Source organism: Gorilla gorilla, chromosome 1, assembly GCF_029281585.2.
Source record: "Gorilla gorilla gorilla isolate KB3781 chromosome 1, NHGRI_mGorGor1-v2.1_pri, whole genome shotgun sequence".
In the NCBI taxonomy this organism is placed as follows: Eukaryota; Metazoa; Chordata; class Mammalia; order Primates; family Hominidae; genus Gorilla; species Gorilla gorilla.
In genome coordinates, this window is record NC_073224.2 from 38,325,193 (window position 1) to 38,348,647 (window position 23,455).

The 23,455-nt window shown below is 37.6% G+C and overlaps 1 protein-coding gene across 3 annotated transcripts in view; it reads left to right on the forward strand.

Annotated features, from left to right (window-relative positions):
* DNAH14 (dynein axonemal heavy chain 14) overlaps positions 1–23,455 on the forward strand; it is a 186,796-nt gene that overhangs the window by 37,203 nt on the left and 126,138 nt on the right. For 2 of the 3 annotated variants that reach the window (XM_055372090.2, XM_055372096.2), the window contains exons 6-8: positions 535–687; positions 1,850–1,965; positions 7,178–7,240. In XM_055372090.2, the coding sequence (XP_055228065.2) occupies positions 535–687; positions 1,850–1,965; positions 7,178–7,240 (332 nt within the window). Of the gene's footprint in view, positions 1–534; positions 688–783; positions 6,798–7,177; positions 7,241–23,455 lie in introns of those variants that run through there. The other variant, XM_004028463.4, reaches the window with a different exon arrangement.

Here is a 23,455-nt window from a genome sequence, read left to right on the forward strand (position 1 = left end):
TTAAGCCTTAGTTTCTTTAAATATGAGAGATGAAAGTTAATAAACTCTTATGGTTGTAAAGATAATGTATATGAAAGAGTTATTACTCATTAAATATTTATTACTTAACAAATAGTAGCTGTTTTTATCTTATACCAAACCACCATCATTATCAAAATAAATGACAAATTTAATATCCCCAAAAGATTTCTGGTGTTGGCAGACAAATACTAGAAGATGGCATATATGTAAAAGGTATGTCATCAAGTTCTTTGGATTAGTAAGCATGTATTATTAAGTATATAGATAATTTTTTCTGAATTAAAGATCCTTTTTTAAGGATGAAAATTAAATATATTAAATCTTTCATAAGATCTATCTTGTTGAACATTGTTTAGACACAATTTGATGTTAGCTTTCTCCAAATATAGTATTCTTATTTTTAATCTGTATTAAAATTGTTTCAATTTAGTGGGTAATCTGTTCACCCATTGTATTAATTTAGTTAATTTAGTCAAATTAATTAAATTTGTTTTTTTTTTTTTTTAATCTCAGAAACCTTTGGAAGATGATGGAGAATTTGTATATTGCCTTCCTCGGAAAAGTCCTAAATCCCTTTACAATCCATATGATCTTCAGGTAGTATCGGCTCATACCGCTAAACATTGCAAAGAATTTTGGGTTATTACTGCTTCATTTATCTCAAAGGTAATGTTTAATGGATGTTTTAAGCTTTCAGAATTATATTACAAAAATATTATCCAAGGTAGAATTTAATTGCATACATTTATCTTTGTGTTTCAGAGATACTTGGTCATTTGTGGAGCAGTTTATATATAAGAATCTCCTTGGGAGCATGTTATTTAATAGTGAAGTTTTTCCTTTTGTGTAGAGATTTAGGTTTGAAGATTCAACTTTAATAAATTTTTTCATCTATCAAATACTTTGTTACTACTTGGGGTAAATTTTTACAGGAAGAACTACAAAACAAGCATTTGCTAGCTTAATGGGAACTATAATAATAAAGAAAAGAATATTCTTTATTGGCACATTTGTCAGAAACTTTATTGCCAGGTGTAGAAATCCCCCTTTTACATTTTGATATTTATCACAAGTTGAAAATATACAATTACTTGTTTTAATGATTTGTTTAATGTCTGTCTGCCTTTTTCTGCCTTCCCAGCCTCCCATAAAATGAACTTTACTCGTGGGCAAAACCACATCTTTGCATGAGGTAGATCTGTATGTGCAAATAAAGAAATATCTCTAATATGCAGTATCAAGTGAGAATGGAGGAAAAACTTCTATAGATATATGAATATACATGTAGATACATATGTGCTGATAAAAATATGTATACTTTTCTCTCTGGAATAAATTTTTTTATGTGGTGACATTCAGATAGGGGAGGGGCACTCATGGGAAGAGAGAGAACTCCTTGATGAAGGGCATGTAGTTTTTGAATGTCAATATAGGGTATGTGGGTGGTGAGATTATAAGATTATACACACATTTCTGTAGCTAAAATTAAGTTCATAAATACTACTTTTATAGAAAATGTAAAAATTATGAGACTCAAATCTGAACAGCTATTTGTGAAAAGTATCTCAGGGTGAGGAGGAAGTTTCTCTTCTCTCTGTTGGAGCACAAGAAATAGCATTAGAAAACGGCAAGTACAGAAGCAGTGTGTTGAGGGAGATCAAATTTGGGTATAGATAAAGTGGCTGAGGATTCATACATAGAAAAAGCTTAATTATAAAGGCAAGAAGTTACAAGAAGTTATCAGCCAAATACAGGCTTTCTTAATTTCTTGAAAATGGTACATATTTTTTAAAGAAATAAAATAATGCTTTTGTGCTTTATTTTGTAGGTTATTAATATAGTTGGTAGTGTAAAGGAAGTAGAACTCATACCTACTTTGGAATGGCTATCAGAAAGAAGACATTACTATTTATTACGGCAATTCAAGATATTTTCTGATTTCCGGTGAGGTGAAAAAATGAAACCAATTCTTTGTAGTTCGATCCTGTTGAAGGAGCAGTTGCCTGAGTGACATCTGGGTTCTACTACGGTAATACCAGTAGAAAATAGTACTAATTCTTTTATCTAAAAATTTTTTATGGAACACCCCATTTCCTCTGTAACTTATGAAGAAATGCCAATAATTTTGGCATTTAAGAAGCATTTTTCCTTTCAGAATTAATAAAGCATTTGTTACCTGTAACTTATGAGGAAATGCCACAAGTTACAGAGGAATGAGATGTTCCATAAAATTTCTTTAGATAAAGGAAGTTTACTCTTTTCAGTATTAAAACTCTTAATTTTAGTCTTTTTGGATAAATATTGTAAAAATATTTTATGGTCAAGCAAACTTAAATACACCCTACAGTTGACTCTGGAACAACGCAAGGGTTAGGGGCCCTGACCCCCTACACAGTTGAAAATTTGAGTATAACTTTTGACTCTACCCAAACTTTGCTATTAATACTAATAGTCTACTGTTGACAAGAAGCTTTATCAGTAACATAAACAATCAATTAACATATTTTGTCTGGTAGATATATACTGTATTCTTACAATAAAGTAAGTTAGAGGCAAGAAAAAGGAAAATCATAAGGGAGAGAAAATAAATTTACTGCTCATTAAATGGAAGTAGATCATAATAAAATTCCTTCATCCTCATCATTTTCACATTGAGTAGGCTGAGGAGGTGGAGGAAAAGTAGAGGTTGGTTTTTGTTGCAGGAAGTCAGGGACCCCGAACGGAGGGACCGGCTGAAGCCATGGCAGAAGAACGTGGATTGTGAAGATTTCATGAACATTTATTAGTTCCTGAAATTAATACTTTTATAATTTCTTACACCTGTCTTTACTGCAGTCTCCGAACATAAATTGTGAAGATTTCATGGATACTTATCACAATCAATACCCTTGTGATTTCCTATGCCTGTCTTTACTTTAATCTCTTAATCCCGTCATCTTTGTAAGCTGAGGAGGATGTATGTCACCTCAGGACCCTGTGTTGATTGCATTAACTGCACAAATTGTGTGTAGAGCATGTGTGTTTGAACAATATGAAATCTGGGCACCTTGAAAAAAGAACAGGATAACAGCAATGTTCAGGGAACAAGAGAGATAACCTTAAATTCTGACCACCGATGAGCTGGAACAGAGCCATATGTCTCTTTCAAAAGCAAATGGGAGAAATATCTCTAAATTCTTTTTCTCAGCAAGGAACATCCCTGAGAAAGAGAATGTGTCCCTGAGGGTAGGCCTCTGAAATGGCCGCTTCGGGGGGCGGCTGTATTTTATGGTCAAAGCTGTAGGGATGAAATAAGCCCCAGTCCCGTAACGCTCCCAGGCTTATTAGGACGAGGAAATTCCCGCCTAATAAATTTTGGTCAGACCGGTTGTCTGCTCTCAAACCCTGTCTTCTGATAAGATGTTATCAGTGACAATGCGTGCCCGAAACTTCATTGGCAATTTTAATTTCGCCCCGGTCCTGTGGTCCTGTGATCTTGCCCTGCCTCCATTTGCCTTGTGATATCTTATTACCTTGTGAAGCATGTGATCTCTGTGACCCACACCCTATTCGTACACTCCCTCCCCTTTTGAAAATCACTAATAAAAACTTGCTGGTTTTACGGCTCGGGGGCATCATGGAACCTGCCGACATGTGATGTCTGCCCCGGACACCCAGCTTTAAAATTTCTCTCTTTTGTATGCTGTCCCTTTATTTCTGAGACTGGCCGACACTTAGGGAATATAGAAAAGAACCTATGTGAAATATCAGGGGTGAATTTCGCCCGATACCTGGCTGAATTTCCCCTGATAGGTTTTGCTGTCTCAGGGGTGGCAGATGTGGAAGAAAATGTACATATAAATGGACTTGTGCAAACCCATGTTGTTCAAGAGTCAACTATGTTGACTTGGGTTTGCCTTTTTTTCTGTGCATATATTTATTTATATGAATATTTATTGAGAGTCTGTTAAGAACCAGGCATTATTCTAGATGCCAGGGATATTGTATTGAACAAACCAAACAATTATCCTGCACTCAAATATTTATATCATAGTAGGTGAGAGATAATAGAAAACATGCAAATATGTAAAATATTGAGTGGAGACTAAATGTAGTTGAAGGAAAATAAAACAGAGTAAGGGAGCTAGGGCAGCTTGTTGATTCAAGTTCATGATTAAAAATTTATCTAGTTTTAAGGTACATTATGTTACATTACATTATATCACATCACATTAGGATTCCCAAGACTCTGATTCTTCACAAAGTAGTTCCAGATTGTTGTTCTTTTAGTGTGTATCTAGTTCTATAATTTTCTTGTTTCTTCTCTAATGTCTGCGTTTTCTTGTGATATGTTGTTGTCCGTTGGGGACTAGGAAAACAGAAAAATAATATTTTAAATTGTTTATTTAATATGTAAATAGCTTAAATAACTAAGGACCTGAGAAACTTTTTTTTTTGTAAGAGAAGAAGGATTTTGTGACAGAGAAATTAATTATTGAATAAATGTTATCATGTCCCTATTTTGTTTCACTGGTGTGAGAACTGGAGATAGAACTGTGAAAAAATATACAGGTTTCTGTTCCTATAGAACTTAGATTCTAATGGAGGGAGATAGATAATAATAGGTAAATAAATAATTTCAGATAGTGATGAGGCCTAGAAATATAATAAAACAGAGAACTAGAGACGTCTGCATGCATTGCTTCTTTAGATAGGTTGGTCAGAGATGTGGCAGTGAAGCAGAGACCTAAATGATGAAAAAGAGACAGCCATGTGGGGCTTCCAGAAGGAGAATATAGCAAGTTTCAAAGTTGTGAAGCAGGAACAAGTTTAGTATGGATTTGATGGTAGAAGTGGTGTTCCTGGAATGAAGTTGGTAGGAAATGAAGCTGGTTCTGTTATTTTCTGGGACCTGTCACATGTAGTGTAGATGACTGAGTAACAGTTCTGAGAAGTTTCTCGTCAAAGATAGGTGATAGTTGCATCCCTGTAATTTAGGAACTAGATAGGTTTTTGATTCTGGATTATCAATTTAAGATATTATCCAAAGTACTATTTTCTGTATCTTTTTATTTGAAACTCTGTCAGTGTCAGACTTTCCACTATTGTCCTTGCCTTCTGATAAATCCTCAGGGTCTGCTCTGCTCTAAATAATTATCATTTATTAAACTTTTTAAGTTCAACTGCAGATGGGACAAGAATCATCTTTTTACATGACATTTGGCATCAAAGTCTATAGTCAAAATGATTCATTTTCTTTATTCAAGTTAAAAATACAAATTAAATTTTATATTTACTTAATTTGTACTTAATTTTATATTTACTGAAGTTGTACAATTAATATAGACTTACTTAATTTTTAAACTTTATGATTTATTTATTTATTTATTTTTTTTTTTTTTGAGACAGAGTCCTGCTCTGTCACCCAGGCTGGGGTGCAGTGGTGCGATCTCGGCTCACTGCAAGCTCTGCCTCCTGGGTTCAGGCCATTCTCCTGCCTCAGCCTCCCAAGTAGCTGGGACTACAGGTGCCCACCACCACACCCGGCTAATTTTTTTTTTTTTGAGATGGAGTCTTGCTCTGTCACCCAGGCCCGAGTGCAGTGGCATGATCTCGGCTCACTGCAAGCTCCGCCTCCCGGGTTCACACCATTCTCCTGCCTCAGCCTCCCGAGAAGCTGGGACTACAGGCGCCTGCTACCACACCCGGCTAATTTTTTGTATTTTTAGTAGACACAGGGTTTCGCTGTGTTAGCCAGGATGGTCTCGATCTCCTGACCTTGTGATCCGCCTGCCTTGGCCTCCCAAAGTGCTGGGAATACAGGTGTGAGCCACCGTGCTTGGCCAATTTTATTTTTAATATCTTTATAGTTTTTCTTAGATCACTATATTGTAAAAGGTAATATTTCAAATAGAAAAATGAGATAAAGATGAAGTGTTAACAACTTAAGCTGGTGATGCCAGTACAGGGGTGATTAGACCATCAGCATCATCGTTTTACCTCATGAAACTTTTCTGGTATATTAGTTTTTGTGACCTGGTGCAGATACTCCTTACACTATCACTGGGTTCCCCTCTGATTCTTATGGATTTTCAGGGATCTTCTAGGGTTCTGAGATACCATGACTCTATGGATTTGGATTAAAGTGAAATAGTAACTTATGTGGAGTGCTTCTTTGGAGCCGGATTTAAGGTCAAGTTACTAGATTTTGATTGAGGCAGTCCTGATTTCCAAGGCCTCAGGTGGGCCTGTTTGAAGGATATCATGGGATTCTCTTTGAACTGCTTGGATGGCTCCAGGCCTCTTTCAGCCATCTTTGATTCAAAATTAGCCAACGTCATCACTAAGATTGGCTGTTTGGTTGGCTTCTCAGACACACCCCTATCCCCACTATTTTCCACTACCCACTAGCTCTCACTAGCTGCATAAGTAATCTCACATTGGCAAACAAGTATCACATCTCAGTGTTTGTTTAAAGGTGGTTGTTTTCCTCTAGATGCAAAGGCTACCAATGGAGTGATTGTGATATTGCATTAGACTAGTCCCACATGTGCATAATATAGGTGGCCATATTCATTTAGAGTTGAGAGAGCTTTGCAGAAACAGTTGGCCTGTCTTTTTCAAAATGCATGACAATTATTGATGATGAGTAATAACCAGGGAAACTTTCCAATTCTTTCTCATGTAGGTTCTTTGAGTTTTAAAAATTACAAGTGCATTTTTTACATAAGTATTATATAATATCAAAATGACATACATTGCCTTAATTTTTTACTTACCACTATACAGACTTTTTATCAATGTACCTTTTCATTATCACTGAAAATTGAATCTTGATTTTATTGAAATATGAAGTCTCTTTTCGAAGTAAGCCAATAAACATATAAAGGAAAACGGTATTTTAAAAATAATTTTTAATATTTATTGGAATGTTGCAGCTAAGTGAATCCTGTATCTATGAGAATTATAAGGACTTTCATTTACATTTACCTTTTGCTCTATATTCTGTTGATAGTTTGGGAGAAAATTTATATGGCTTAGCATTTCCTTTAGGTAACTCAGGATGAATGAAATATGTTCTAGAGAATATTCTGGTATTACTAAGCTTTTACTAAATTTATTCCATATAAATACGTGGTTTATGGATATGGAATATAAGAAGCATTTTTCCTTTCAGAATGAATAAAGCATTTGTTACCTGGAAATTGAATGTTAAAAGAATTAAGACAGAGAAGAGCAGGTAAGTTTTGATACGCAATATATTTATAAAAATTTCAAAAGGAAGCTGTATGTTTTACATGTACTATGGAAGCAGATATAATTTCATTTTCATTCAGTGATTAGAAAGTCACATTCCATTGCTTTATGATTAAACTTAACCCATTTTTATTTTTTAAAGACTATTAAACACTGTGTTTTGCACTATGCCATTCTATGGTCATAGAACTATGGAAAACCTTGATGAGTTCCCTTGGTCACTTTATCTAACTTCTTGCTTCCAGGAAGAAAAATAATTAAGTCATTTAAAGTAGACGACAGTAATCTTATTTTGTTAAGATCTCCATCAGCCAAATGTTTTTTAAAATTGTTTTTATTAAACTTTTTATTTTGAGATAATCATGGATTGAGATGCAGTTGTAAGAAATAATAGAGATATCCCATGTACCTTTTACCCAGTTTCCCTCCCAAATGTTGCAAAACTACAGTCTATTATGACAGCCAGGGCATTGACAATGATATATAATCAAGATATAGAACACTGCTATCACCACAGTTTCCCTTGGGTTGGCCTTTTATAGCTATATCCACCTTCCTCTTATTCCTACTCTCTCCTTGACCTTTGGCAACCACTAATCTGTTTGCCATTTCTGTAATTTTATCTTTTCAAGAATGTTCTTTTCAAAGGGAATGCTTCCAGTTTTTGCCCATTCAGTATGATATTGGCTGTGGGTTTGTCATAGATAGCTCTTATTATTTTGAGATACATCCCATCGATACCTAATTTATTGAGAGTTTTTAGCATGAAGCGTTGTTGAATTTTGTCAAAGGCCTTTTCTGCATCTATTGAGATAATCATGTGGTTTTTGTCTTTGGTTCTGTTTATATGCTGGATTACATTTATTGATTTGCGTATATTGAACCAGCCTTGCATCCCAGGGATGAAGCCCGCTTGATCATGGTGGAGAAGCTTTTTGATGTGCTGCTGGATTCGGTTTGCCAGTATTTTATTGAGGATTTTTGCATCAATGTTCATCAAGGATATTGGTCTAAAATTCTCTTTTTTGGTTGTGTCTCTGCCTGGTTTTGGTATCAGGATGTTGCTGGCCTCATAAAATGAATTAGGGAGGATTCACTCTTTTTCTATTGATTGGAATAGTTTCAGAAGGAATAGTACCAGTTCCTCCTTGTACCTCTGGTAGAATTCGGCTGTGAATCCATCTGGTCCTGGACTCTTTTTGGTTGGTAAGCTATTGATTATTGCCACAATTTCAGAGCCTGTTATTGGTCTATTCAGAGATTCAACTTCTTACTGGTTTAGTCTTGGGAGTAGAGATGTTTGCGTAGAGGTGTTTGTAGTATTCTCTGATGGTAGTTTGTATTTCTGTGGGATCGGTGGTGATATCCCCTTTATCATTTTTTATTGCGTCTATTTGATTCTTCTCTCTTTTCTTCTTTATTAGTCTCGCTTGCGGTCTATCAATTTTGTTGATCCTTTCAAAAAACCAGCTCCTGGATTCATTAATTTTTTGAAGGGTTTTTTGTGTCTCTGTGTCCTTCAGTTCTGCTCTGATTTTAGTTATTTCTTGCCTTCTGCTAGCTTTTGAATGTGTGTGCTCTTGCTTTTCTAGTTCTTTTAATTGTGATGTTAGGGTGTCAATTTTGGATCTTTCCTGCTTTCTCTTGTGGTCATTTAGTGCTATAAATTTCCCTCAGACACTGCTTTGAATGTGTCCCAGAGGTTCTGGTATGTTGTGTCTTTGTTCTTGTTGGTTTCAAAGAACATCTTTATTTCTACCTTCATTTCGTTATGTACCCAGTAGTTATTCAGGAGCAGGTTGTTCAGTTTCCATGTAGTTGAGCGGTTTTGAGTGAGTTTCTTAATCCTGAGTTCTAGTTTGATGGCACTGTGGTCTGAGAGACAGTTTGTTATAATTTCTGTTCTTTTACATTTGCTGAGGAGAGCTTTACTTCCAACTATGTGGTCAATTTTGGAATAGGTGTGGTGTGGTGCTGAAAAAAATGTATATTCTGTTGATTTGGGGTGGAGAGTTCTGTAGATGTCTATTAGGTCTCCTTGGTGTAGAGCTGAGTTCAATTCCTGGGTATCCTTGTTAACTTTCTGTCTTGTTGATGTGTCTAATGTTGACAGTGGGGTGTTAAAGTCTCCCATTATTATTGTGTGGGAGTCTAAGTCTCTACAACCATAAAAACCCTAGAAGAAAACCTAGGCATTACCATTCAGGACATAGGCTTGGGCAAGGACTTCATGTCTAAAACACCAAAAGCAATGGCAACGAAAGCCAAAATTGACAAATGGGATCTAATTAAACTAAAGAGCTTCTGCACAGCAAAAGAAACTACTGTCAAAGTGAACAGGCAACCTACAAAATGGGAGAAAATTTTTGCAACCTGCTCATCTGACAAAGGGGGCTAATATCCAGAATCTACAATGAACTCAAACAAATTTACAAGAAAAAAACAAACAACCCCATCAAAAAGTGGGCAAAGGACATGAACAGACACTTCTCAAAAGAAGACATTTATGCAACCAAAAAACACATGGAAAAATGCTCACCATCACTGGCCATCAGAGAAATGCAAATCAAAACCACAATGAGATACCATCTCATACCAGTTAGAATGGCAATCATTAAAAAGTCAGGAAACAACAGGTGCTAGAGAGGATGTGGAGAAATAGGAACACTTTTACACTATTGGTGGGACTGTAAACTAGTTCAACCCTTGTGGAAGTCAGTGTGGCGATTCCTCAGGGATCTAGAACTAGAAATACCATTTGACCCAGCCATCCCATTACTGGGTATATACCCAAAGGACTATAAATCATGCTGCTATAAAGACACATGCACACGTATGTTTATTGCGGCATTATTCATAATAGCAAAGACTTGGAACCAAGCCAAATGTCCAACAATGATAGACTGGATTAAGAAAATGTGGCACATATACACCATGGAATACTATGCAGCCATAAAAAATGATGAGTTCATGTCCTTTGTAGGGACATGGATGAAGCTGGAAATCATCATTCTCAGTAAACTATCGCAAGAACAAAAACCAAACACCACATGTTCTCACTCATAGGTGAGAATTGAACAATGAGAACACATGGACACAGGAAGGGGAACATCACACTCTGGGGACTGTTGTGGGGTGGAGGGAGGGGGAAGGGATAGCTTTAGGAGATATACCTAATGCTAAATGACAAGTTAATGGGTGCAGCACAGCAGCATGGCACACGTATACATATGTAACTAATGTGCACATTGTGCACATGTACCCTAAAACTTAAAGTATAATAATAATAATAATAAAAAAGAATGTTCTTATGATAAATAATAAATCAAGAGGAGGGAAGGAAACTTTTGGAGGTGACAGTTTATGGCATAGATTGTTCACAGATGTATACTTATCTCCACATGCACCAAGTTGTATACATTAAATAGGTACAGCTTTTTGCATGTCAATCATACTTCAATTAAATGGTTTTCAAAAAAAGAATGCTGTATCTGCGCAGCAAAGGAAATAATCCACAGGGTGAAGAGACAGCCTGCAGAATGGGAGAAAATATTTGCCAACTGTTCATTCTATAAGGGATTAATATGCAGAATATAAAGGGGACTCAAAGAACAGTAAAAAATAAACTGATTTAAAAATGGGCAAAGGATTGGAATAGACATTTCTCAAAAGAAGGAATACAAATGGCCAGCAGGTATATGAAAAGATGCTCAACATCCCCAGTCATCAGGGCAATGCAAGTCAAAACCACAATGAGATATCACCTCACTCCAGATAGAATGGCTGTCATCAAAAAGACAAAAAATAAATGCTGATGAGGATATGGAGAAAAGATAACTCTTATACACTGTTGGTGGGAATGTAAATTAGCACAACCATATGGAAAAACAGTACGGAGGTTTCTCAAAAAACTAAAAATAGAGCTACCATACAAGCCAACAATCCCACTACTGGGTATTTATGTGAAGAAAGGAAATCCACATATTGAAGAGACACCTGCATTCCCATGTTTACTGCAGCACTGTTCACAACAGCCAAGATAGGAATCAATCTAAAAGTCCATCAACAGATGAATGAAGACAATGTATATATACACAAAATAGAATACTATTCAACCAGAAAAAAAAGATTAAATTCTGTCATTTATGGCAACATGGATGAGTTTGGAGGACATCATGTTAAGTTAAATAAGTCAGGCATGGAAAGATAAATATTCTTGTTCTCACTAATATATGAGAGCTAAAATATTTGAACTCATAGAAGTGGAGAGTAAAATTGTGGTTATTAGATGATGAGAAGGGTGTTGGGGAGGGGAGGATAGAGAGAGGTTGGTTAACAGATAGATGGGAGGAATAAGTTCTAGTGTTCTATAGCTTTGTAGTAAACAATAATTCATTACATTTTTTCAAATAGTTAGAATATTTTGCATTTTATTGTTATTTCCTTTTTTTAGAGACAGAGTCTCACTCTTGCCCAGGCTGCAGTACAGTTGTGTGATCATAGCTCACTACAGCCTCAAACTCCTGGGCTGAAGCAGTTCTCCCACCTCAGCCTCCTGAATACCTGGGGCTACAGGCATGCACCACCATGCCCAGCTATTTTTTATTTTTATTTTGTAGAGATGGGGACTCACTATGTTGCCCAGGCTGGTCACCAACTCCTGGCTTCAAGTAGTCCTCCCACTTTAGCCTCCCGAAGTACTGGGATTACAGGCAATGGTCACTGTGACTGGCCCTTAAAAAAGAGGATATTGAATGTTATCAAGTCAAAGAAATGATAAAGGTTTGAGGTGATGAATATGCTAATTACCGTGATTTACTAACACATTGTGTACATTTATTAAAATATCACAATTATTTGGATTAAGGGTGGGGCAAGATGGCAGAATAGAATCCTTCACTGATCATACCTCCTGCAGGAACACCAAATGTTCCTTCATAAAAAAAGCATCTTCATAACCAAAACTCGGGTGAGCAACCACAGTACCTGGTTTTAACTTCATATTGCTGAAAGAGGCACTGAAGAGGGAAGGAAGCAGTCTTGAATCACTGATGGCATCTTTCTCCCATGCCATGGCAGTGGCTGTGTGGTGTGGAGAGATAATCTGAGCACTTAGAGGAGGGAGAGTGCAGTGCTTGTGGGACTGTTCATTGAACTCAGTGCTGCCCTGTCACAGCAGAAATCAAAACCCAGCGGAACTCAACTGACAGCCACCCACAGAGGGAGAATTTAGACCAGTTCTAGCCAGATTGGAATCGCCCATCCCAGTGGTTGGAACTTGAGTTCCAGCAAGCCTTGCCACTGCAGACTAAAGAGCTATGTGGTCCTAAATAAACTTGAAAGGCAGTGTAGGCCACAAGGACCACAATTCTTGAACAAGTCCTAGTGCTGTTTTGGGCTTGGAACCAATGGATGTGGGGGGCACCCAACCTAGTGAGACATCAGCTGGAAAGGCTAAGAGAGTGCTTGCACCTACCTCTGCTAACCCCAGGCAGCATACCTCACAGCAAAGAAAGTGGCTCCTTCCTTCTGTTGAGGAGAGGAGAGGTAAGGCTAAAGAGGACTTTGACTTTGTCTTGCATCTTGGAGACCAACTCAGCCACAGTAGGAGAGGGTACCAGGCAGTCATGAGGTCTCCATTCCAGGTCCTAGATCCCAGACATTTATAGACATACCCTGGACTAGAAGGGAACCCACTGCTGTGAAGGGAAGGACCCAGTTCTGGCAAGATTCATAATCTGCTGACTAAAGAGCCCTTGGGCCCTGAATGACCAGCAGTATTAACCAGGTAGTACACTGTGGCCTTGGGTGAGACTCAAACATGCTGGCTTCAGGTGAGACCCAGCACATTCACAGCTGTGGTGGCTATAGTGAGACTCCTTCTGCTTAAGAAAAGCAGAGGGAAAAGTAAAGGGGATTTTGTCTTGCACCTTAGGTACTATCTTGGCCACAGTGGGATGGAATACCAAGTAGACTCTTGGTGTCCCCGATTCCAAGCCTTGGTTCTTGGATGGCATTTCTGGACCTGCACTGGGGCAGAGGAGAGCCCACTGCCCTGAAGGGTGAGTCCCAAGCCTGGCAACGTTCACCACAAGCTGACTGAAAAGCCCTTGGTGAACATCAGTGGTAGCCTGGAAGGTACTCCCTATGGGCCTGTGGTGGTGGTGGCCACGGGGATTTCCTCTGCCTGTGGAAAGAGGAAGGAAGAATGGGAAGGACTTTGTCTTGTGGTTTGAGAGCCAGCTCAGTTGCGGTAGTATAGAGCGTCACATCAATTTCTAAGGTTTTGGACTCCAGTCTGTGGCTCCCAGACAGCATCTCTGGACCTATCCAGGGCCTGGGGGATCTCACTGCCATTAAGGGAAGGACACAAGCCTGGCAGGCTTTGCCACCTGCTGATTGTGGAGCCCTAGGTTCTTGAGTGAACACAGGCAGTAGCCAGGTAGTGGTTACAAGGCTTTGGTGAGACTCAGGCCTGTTGGCTTCAGGTTTAACCAGAAGGACACAAGCCTGGCTGGCTTTGCCAACTACTGATTGAAGAGTCTTAGGTCCTTGAGTGAACATACATCTGACCCAGTGCAATCACAGTGGTGGTGGCCACAGTGGGGCTTGTGTCACCCGACCCCCAGCTCCATGTGGGGGGCTACGGGAGGGATAGCATTAGGAGAAATACCTCATGTAGATGACAGGTTGATGGGTGCAGCAAACCACCATGGCACGTGTATACCTATGTAACAAACCTGCACGTTCTGCACATGTATCCCAAAACTTAAAGTATAATTAAAAAATAAAATAAATAGCTATATTGGATTTTGTCTAATGCTTTTTCTGCATCTATTGAGATGATCATGTGTATTTTGTTTTTAATTCTGTTTATGTGGTGAATCACATTTATTGACTTGGATATGTTAAACCATCCCTGCATCCCTGGTGTGAAACCCACTTGATCATGGTGGATTATCTGTTTGATATGTTGTTGGATTCAGTTAGCTAGTATATTGTTAAAGATTCTAGCATCTATGTTCATCAAGGATATCAGTCTGTAGTTTTCTTTTTTGGTTGTGTCCTTTCTTGGTTTTGGAATTAGGGTGATGCTGGCTTCATAGAATGAATTAGGGAGGGTTCCTTCTTTCCCTATCTTGTGGAATAGTGTCAAAAGGATTGGTACCAATTATTCTTTGAATGTCTGGTAGCATTCTGCTGTGAATCTGTCTGGTCCTGGACTTTTTTTTGCTGGTAATTTTAAATTACTATTTCAATCTCGCTGCTTGTTATTGGTCTGTTCAGGGTATCTAATTCTTCCTGATTTAAGCTAGGAGGGTTGTATTTTTCCAGGAATTTATCCATCTCTTCTAGGTTTTCTAGTTTCTATGCGTAAAGGTATTCGTAGTAGCCTTGAATGATCTTTTGTATTTCAGTGGTGTCAGTTGTAATATCTCCTGTTTCGTTTCTCAGTGAGGTTATTTGGATTTTCTTTCTTCTTTTCTTGGTTAAACTTGCTAATGGTCTATCAATCTTATTTATCTTTTCAAAGAACCAGCTTTTTGTTTCATTTATCTTTTGTATTTTTGGTTGGTTTGTTTCACTTTCGTTTAGTTCTGCTCTGATCTTGGTTTTTCCTTTCTTCTGCTGGTGTTGGGATTCATGCAGGATTGTGGCAGAAATATTAAAGGGAAATATTAGGGAAAGTTATAGGGAATAGTCACAAACCTTTTGGAAGGCCGAAAGGTTACATAACTTGTAATAATTGAACAGGCTGAAGGCAGCCAGTTTTTACCTTAGAGCATTAGGTCATAGGGTAAATACTAGGGACAATAGAGGCTTCCCCAGTTAAGTCTGTTTACCCTACCTCCATTAACTAACCTTTGAGACAAATGGCCCTCTCGGGGGGAGGTCAACTAGGGATATTGCCCCCTACTGGTGTTTACTTTAGACCACCAGTACCTGAGCTTTAATCATTCGTAGAACTACTCTCTTAACCATGTTAATTATCCACAAGTGTATTGACTCAGAGCTTCTGTGGTTATTTGTATACTAAGTAAATACCTAGAGTGCAAGGTGCTCAGGGCCGGCTGCAGTGTCAAACCTCTCTTGGTGTGCAGGCAGTCTGACACTCAGCTGGACTGGCAAAGCAGAATATCTGTGTGTCAGTGTACATTTTATTCATCCATCATTTGGGTCAGGGTCTGCTAATGCACTCTTGTGAGGAGCAATACCCAACTGGTGCCACGTGTGAGGAAAAGTACAACTGATGCTCCGTGTGAGGAAAAATACAACATGCTGGGTTTGGGTTTGGTTTGTTCTTGTTTCTCTAGTTCCTTGAGGCATGACCTTAGACGGTCTGTTTGTGCTCTTTCAGACTTTTTGATGTAGTCATTTAGGGCTACAAACCTTCCTCTTAGTACCACCTTAGCTGTACCCCAGAGGTTTTGATAGGTTGTGTTATTAACGTCATTCAGTTTGAAGAATTTTTAAATTTTCATCTTGATTTCATTTTTGATCCAATGCTCATTCAAGACCAGGTTATTTAATTTCCATGTATTTGCATGATTTTCCATGTATTTGCATGATTTTGGTGTTGATTTCCAGTTTTATTCCACTGTGGTCTGAGAAAGTGGTTGATACAATTTCAGTTTTCTTAAATTTATTGAGGCTTGTTTTATGGCCTATCATATGGTCTATCTTGGAGAAAGTTCCACGGGCTGTTGAATAGAATGTGTGTTCTGCAGTTGTTGAATGAAATATTCCGTATATATCTGATAAGTCCATTTGTTCCAAGGTACAGTTTAAATCCATTATTTCTTTGTTGACTTTCTGTTTTGATTACCTGTCTAGTGCTGTCAGTGGAGTATTGAAGTCCCCCACTATTATTGTGTTGCTGTCTATCTCATTTCTTAGTTCTATTTATAATTGTTTTATAAACTTGCAAGCTCCAGTGTTAGGTGCATATATGTTTACGATTGTGATATTTTCCTGTTAGACAAGGCCTTTTACCATTATATAATGTCTCTCTTTGTCTCTTTTAACCGCTGTTGCTTTAAAGTTTGTTTTGTCTGATATAAGAATAGCTACCCCTGCTTGCTTTTGGTGACCATTTGCATGAAATGCCTTTTTCCACCCCTTTACTTTAAGTTTATGTCAGTCCTTACGTGTTAGGTGAGGTTATGATCAAAACCCTCAGCAAAATCAGCATACAGGGATATACCTTAATGTAATAAAAGCCGTCTATGACAAAACCACAGCCAACATAATACTGAATGGGGAAAAGTCGAAAGCACTGAGAACGGGAACAAGACAAGGATGCCCACTCTCATCACTCCTCTCCAACATAGTACTGGAAGTCTTAGCCAGAGCAGTCCAACAAGAGAAGGAGATAAAGGGCATCCAAATTGGTAAAGAGGAAGTCAAATTGTCCCTGTTTGCTGACAATATGACCGTTTACCTTGAAAACCCTTAGTACTCCTCCAGAAAGCTCCTAGAACTGATAAAAGTATTCAGCAAAGTTTCCAGATACAATATTAATGTACACAAATCAGTAGCTCTTCTGTACACCAGCAGTGACCAAGCAGAGAATCAAATCAAGAACTCAACCCCTTTTACAATAGCTGAAAAGAAATACTTATGAATATACCTAACAAAGAAGTCAAAAGACCCCTACGAGGAAGACTACAAAACACTGCTAAAAGAAATCACAGATGACACAAACAAATGGAAACACATCCCATGCTCATGGATGGGTAGAATCAATATTGTGAAAATGACCATACTGCCAAAAGCGATCTACAAATTCAACCCAATCCCCACCAAAATACCATCATAATTCTTCACAGAGTTAGGAAAAACAATTCTAAAATTCATATGGAACCAAAAAAGAGTCTGCATAGCCAAAGCAAGACTAAGCAAAAAGAACAAATCTGGAGGCATCACACTGCCTGATTTCAAACTATATCACGAGGCCATAGTCCCCAAAACAGCATGGTACTTGTATAAAAATAGGCACATAGACCAATGAAACAGAAGAGAGAACCCAGAAATAAACCTGAATACTTACAGTCAACTGATCTTTGACAAAGCAAACAAAAACATAAAGTGGGGAAAGGACTCCCTTTTTAACAAATGGTGCTGGGATAATTGGCTAGCCACATGTAGGAGAATGAAACTGGATCCTCATCTCTCACCTTATACAAAAATCAACTGAAGATGGATTAAGGACTTAAACCTAATACCTGAAACTATAAAAATTCCAGAAGATAACATTGGAAAAACCTTTCTAGATACTGCCTTAGGCAAGGATTTCATGACCAAAAACGCAAAAACAATTGCAATAAAAACAAAGATAAATAGGGGGGACTTAATTAAACTAAAGAGCTCTTGCACTGCAAAAGGAATAGTCAGCAGAGTAAACAGACAATCCACGGAGTGGGAGAAAATCTTTACAATCTATACATCTGAGAAAGGACTAATATCCAGAATCTACAATGAACTCAAACAAATCAGTAAGAAAAAACAATCCCATCAAAAGTGGGCTGACAAAGGACTAATATCCAGAATCTACAATGAATTCCAACAAATCAGTAAGAGAAAAAACAATCCCATAAAAAAGTGGGCTAAGGACATAAATAGAAAATTCTCAAAATAAAATATACAAATGGCTAACAAACACATGAAAAAATCTCAACATGACTAATGATCAGGGAAATGCAAATCAAAACCACAATGCGATACCTTACTCCTGTAAGAATGCCCACAATCAAAAAATCAAAAAGTAATAGATGTTGGCATGGATGCAGCAATCAGGGAACACTTCGACACTGCTGGTGGGAATGTAAACTAGTACGGCTGCTATGGAAAACAGCGTGGAGATTCCTTAAAGAACTAAAAGTAGAACTACCAATTGGATCCAGCAATCCCACTACTGGGTATCTACCTAGAGGAAAAGAAGTTATTATTCGAAAAAGATACTTGCACATGCATGTTTATAGCAGCACAATTCACAATAGCAAAATCGTGGAACCAACCCAAATGCCCATCAAACAATAGGCATGTAAAGAAACCTTGGTATATATATGATGGAATACTACTCAGCCATAAAAAGGAATGAATTAACAGCATTTGCAATGACCTGGATGAGATTAGAGACTATTATTCTAAGTGAAGTAATGCAGGAATGGAAAACTAAACATGGTATGTTCTCACTGATATATGGGAGCTAAGCTGTGAGGACACAAAAGCATAAGAATGATACAATGGACTTTGGGGACTTGTGGGGGAAGAGCTGGGTGGGGGTGAGGGGTAAAAGACAACAAATATGGTGCAGTGTATACTGCTCAGGCAATGGGTGCACCAGGTTCTCACAGATCTCCACTAAAGAATTTACTCGTAACCAGATACCACCTGTACCCCAATAACTTATCGAAACATAGAATTAAAAAAAAATAGCTGTATTGAGGAAGCTCAAAGAAATTCAAGATAACACAGAGAAGGAATTAAGCAACCAGATAAATTTAACAACAAATTGAAATAATCAAAAAGAAGCAGAAATTCTGGAGATGAAAAATGCAGTTGATCTACTGAAGAATGCATGAGTCTCTTAATAGCAGAATTAATCAAGCAGAAGAAAGAATTGACGAGCTTGAAGACAGGCTATTTGAAAATACACAGAGAAGATAAAAAAGAATAAAAAAAAATGAAGCATGCCTACAAGATCTAGAAAATAGCCTCAAAAGGGTGAATCTAAGAGTTATTGGCCTTAAAAAAGAAGTTAAAAAAGAGCTGGGGTAGAAAGTTTATTCAAAGGAATAATAACAGAGAACTTCCCAAACCTAGGGAAAGATATCAATATTCAAGTACAAGAAGGTTATAGAACACCAAGGAGATATAACCCAAAGCACACCTGAAAATACCAGTAACAAGTAAGAAGATCAAAGCTGTAATAAAAAAAAAAGTCTCTCAGCAAAGAAAACCTTAGGACCTGATGGCTTCTTCTGAATTTTGCAAACATTTAAGGAAGAACTATAGCAATCCTACTCAAACTATTCTGAAAAATAGAGTAGTTGGGAATATTTCCAGACTCATTGTATGAGGACAGTATTACCCTGATTCCAAAACCAGACAAAGGCTTATTGAAAAAAAAAGAAAAAGAAAACTACAGGCCAATATCCCTAAAAAAAACGATGCAAAAATCCTCAGCAAAGTACTAGCAAACTAAATTCAACAGCATATTAAAAAGTTTATTCATCATGACCAAATGGAATCTATCCCAGGGATGCAAGGATAGTTCAACATATCAACATTTGTATTTGCAACATTTGCATATTGATTGATATGCAAAGCAATCAATGTGAAACATTATATCAACAGAATGAAGGACAAAAACCATATGATCATTTCAATGGATGCTGAAAAAGGATTTGATAAAATCCAACATCCTTTCATGACAAAAATTCCTAAAAACTGGCTATAAAATGGAACATACCTCAACATAATAAAAGCCATGTATGACAGATTCACAGCTAGCATTGTTGTACTGAATGTGGAAAAGTTGGAAGTCTTTCCTCTAAGATATGGAATACAACAAAGATGCCCATTTTCACCACTGCTATTCAAACTAGTACTGGAAGTCGTAGCTGGAGTACTCAGACAAGAGAAAGAAATAAAGGCCATCAAAATTGGAAAGTAAAAAATCAAATGATCCTTGTTTGCAGATGATATGATCTTGTATTTGGAAAAACCTAAGGACTCCACTAAAAATCTATTTGAATTAATAAACAAATTCAGTAATGTTACAGGATACAAAATGAACATACAAAAATCAGTAGTATTTCTATATGCCAACAGCGAATAATCTGAAAAAGAAATCAAGAAAGTAGTCCCATTTACAATAGCTACAAGTATATGTGGCGAGAGAGGAGAGAGAGACAGAGACAGAGACAGAGACAGAGACAGAGACAGAGACAGACCTGAGACCTGTAGTTGGTAAACTAGAGTCCCAGGAGATGTGATGGTATAGTATAGTTCCCCTTTTAGTCTGAGTCCAAAGGCCTAAAAACCAAGAGAGACAGTGATTTAAGTTCCAGTCCAAGTTCAAATCCAACAACAGGAGAAAGCCAGTGTCTCAGCTTGAGGACGGGAAGAGAGAGACAGAATTATCTCTTACTCTGCATTTTTGTTTTATTCAGGCCACAATGGATTGGATGAGGCCTGTCTCAGTTCATTTTGTATTGCTATAGCAAATACTACGGACTGGATCATTTATGGAGAAAAAGAAGCATATTTGTCTTATGGGTCTGGAGGGCTGGGAAGTTTAAGAACTTGACAACTGGCATCCGTTTAGGGCCTTTGTACTGGGTCGTTCCATGGAAGAAGGTAGAAGGCAGAAGGGCAAGCAAACAAGCTTGTGAGACAGAGGAAATCAGGTTGAATTCTTTTATTTTATTTTAGTTATTGAGATGGAGTCTTGCACTGTCACCCGGGCTGGTGTGCAGTGGTGCAATCTTGGCTTGCTGCAACCTCTGCCTCCCGGGTTCAAGTGATTCCTCTGCCTCAGCTTCCTGAATAGCTAGGATTACAGGCGCCTGCCACCATGCCCAGCTAATTTTTTGTATTTTTAGTAGAGATGAGGGTTTCACTATGTTGGCCAGGCTGGTCTCGAACTCCTGACCTCATGATCCACCTCCCTTGGCTTCCCAAAGTGCTAGGATTACAGGTGTGAGCTAAGTTCTGGGGTACATGTGCAGGACGTGCAGGTTTGTTATATAGGTAAATGTGTGCCATGGTGGTTTGCTGCACCTATCAACCCACCACCTAGGTATTAAGCCCAGCATGCATTAGCTATTTTTCCTAATGCTCTCCCTCCCCGACCTCTACCTCCAGGCAGGCCCCAGTGTGTGTTGTTTCCCTCTCTGTGTCCATGCGTTCTCATTGTTCAACTCCCACTTATAAGTGAGAATATGTGGTGTTCAGTTTTTTTCCTGCATTAGTTTGCTGTGGATAATGGTTTCAAGCTCCATCCATGTCCCTGCAAAAGATATGATCTTGTTCCTTTTAATGGCTGCATAGTATTCCGTGGTGTATATGTACCACATTTCCTTTATCCAGTCTATCATTAAGGGACATTTGGGTTGATTCCATGTCTTTGCTATTGTGAATAGTGCCGCAGTGAACATTCACGAAAAAGCTCAACATCGCTGAACGTTAAGAGAAATGCAAATCAAAACCACAATGAAATACCATCTCATGCCAGTTAGAATGGCGATTATTAGTCAAGAAACAACAGATGCTGGAAAGGCTGTGGGGAAATAAGAACACTTTTATACTGTTGGTGGGAATGTGAATTAGTTCAACCATTGTGGAAGATGGTGTGGTGAGTCCTCAAAGCTCTAGAACCAGAAATACCATTTGACCCAGCAATTCCATTATTGGGTGTATACCCAAAGGAATATAAATCATTCTATTACAAATATATTTTTTAAGAGGATCTCAGTCTGTCAGCCAGGCTGGAGTGCAGTGTTGTAATCATAGCTCACTGCAGCCTCAAGCTCTTGTATGCAAGCACTCCTCCCACCTCAGCTTCCCAAGTAGCTGGGACTACAGGCATGTGCCACCATGCCTGGCTGATTTTTAAAAACATTTTTACAGATAGGGTCTCACTGTGTTTCACAGGCTTGTCTGAAATTCCTGATCCTTCTGCCTCAGCCTTCCATTAATGGGATTAGAGGTGTGATCCACTGTGCCCAGCCTGAACTCTTCTTTTTTATCAGGAGCCTACTCCAGCAGTAATAATGCATTCCCAGAATAATGGCATTAATCCATTCATGAGGGCAGAGCCCTGATGACCTAATCACTCTTAATAGTCCTACCTTTTAATATCTTCACAATGGTAATTAAATTACAACATGAATTTTAGAGGGAACATTCAAACCATATTAAGGCCCAACCCCTCTGGAGAGGGCAATCTGTTTTACTCAGTTTACCTACTCAAATATTAATCTCATCCAGAAATACCTCACAGAAACACCCAAAATAATGTTTAAATAAAAATCTGGGCACCTGCTGGCCCACTCAAGTTGACACACAAAATTAATCACCAGAAATGTTTTGTTAGATTTATGTCTATTTCATTTTATTTTGAGTAATTATAAATGGGATTGAGTATTTAATTTACATGTTCATGCATTCATTGCTAGTATATAGAAACACAATTGATTTTCATATTATTGATCTTATATGCTATAACCTTGTTGAACTCACTTAATAGTTCTAGGAGTTTTTTTATATATTTTTTGGGATATTCTACATAGAATATTGGTTATCTGTAAATAGGGACAATTTATTTCTTCCTTTCTGATCTATATGTCTTTATTTCCTCTTCTTGCCCTATATAATGGATGGAATTTCCAGCATTATGTCGAATAAGTGGTGAAGAATAGACATTGTTGACTTTTTCCCTATCTTAAAGGAAAGGATTGAGTCTTTCACTGTTAAAATGTTAGCTGTAGACTTTTGTCAATGCTCTTTGTCAAGTTGAGGCAGTTTCTCTCTATTCCTATTTTTCTGAGAGTTTTTATCCTAAAAGTGTGCTGAATTTTGTCACATGCTTTTTTCTGTATAAATTTATTTGATCATGTGATTTTTTTCTTCTTTTGCCTGTTAATAATGGTAAAGTACATTGATAGATTTTTGAATACAAAACCAGCTTTGCATCCCTGGAATAAATCCCTATTGGTCATGATGCATAATTCTTTTTACATATTTTAGAGAATTTTCTTGGATAATATTTTGCTATGGATCTTTGCATGAGGAATGATGGTCTTTGGTGTTTTTTTTTTTTTAACTTTGCCTGATTTTGATATCAGGATATTACTAGCTTCATAAAATGAACTAGGAAGTATTTCTTCTTCCTCCTGTTTTCCAGGAGAGATTGTTGTAGATTGGTGTCAATGTTTCTTTTTTTCTGACTTAAATGATATTATATATTTATTTACTTTTATTTTACATTGACAGATTATAGTTGTATATATTTATGGGATACACAATGATGTTAAAGTTTATGAATACAATGTGGAATAATTAAATCAAGCTAGTTAACATATTTATCACCTCAAACACTTATATTTTTGGGTGAAAACATTTGAAATTTACTCTGAGCACTTTTGAAATGTACAGTACACACCATTATTAACTATATTCACCACACTGT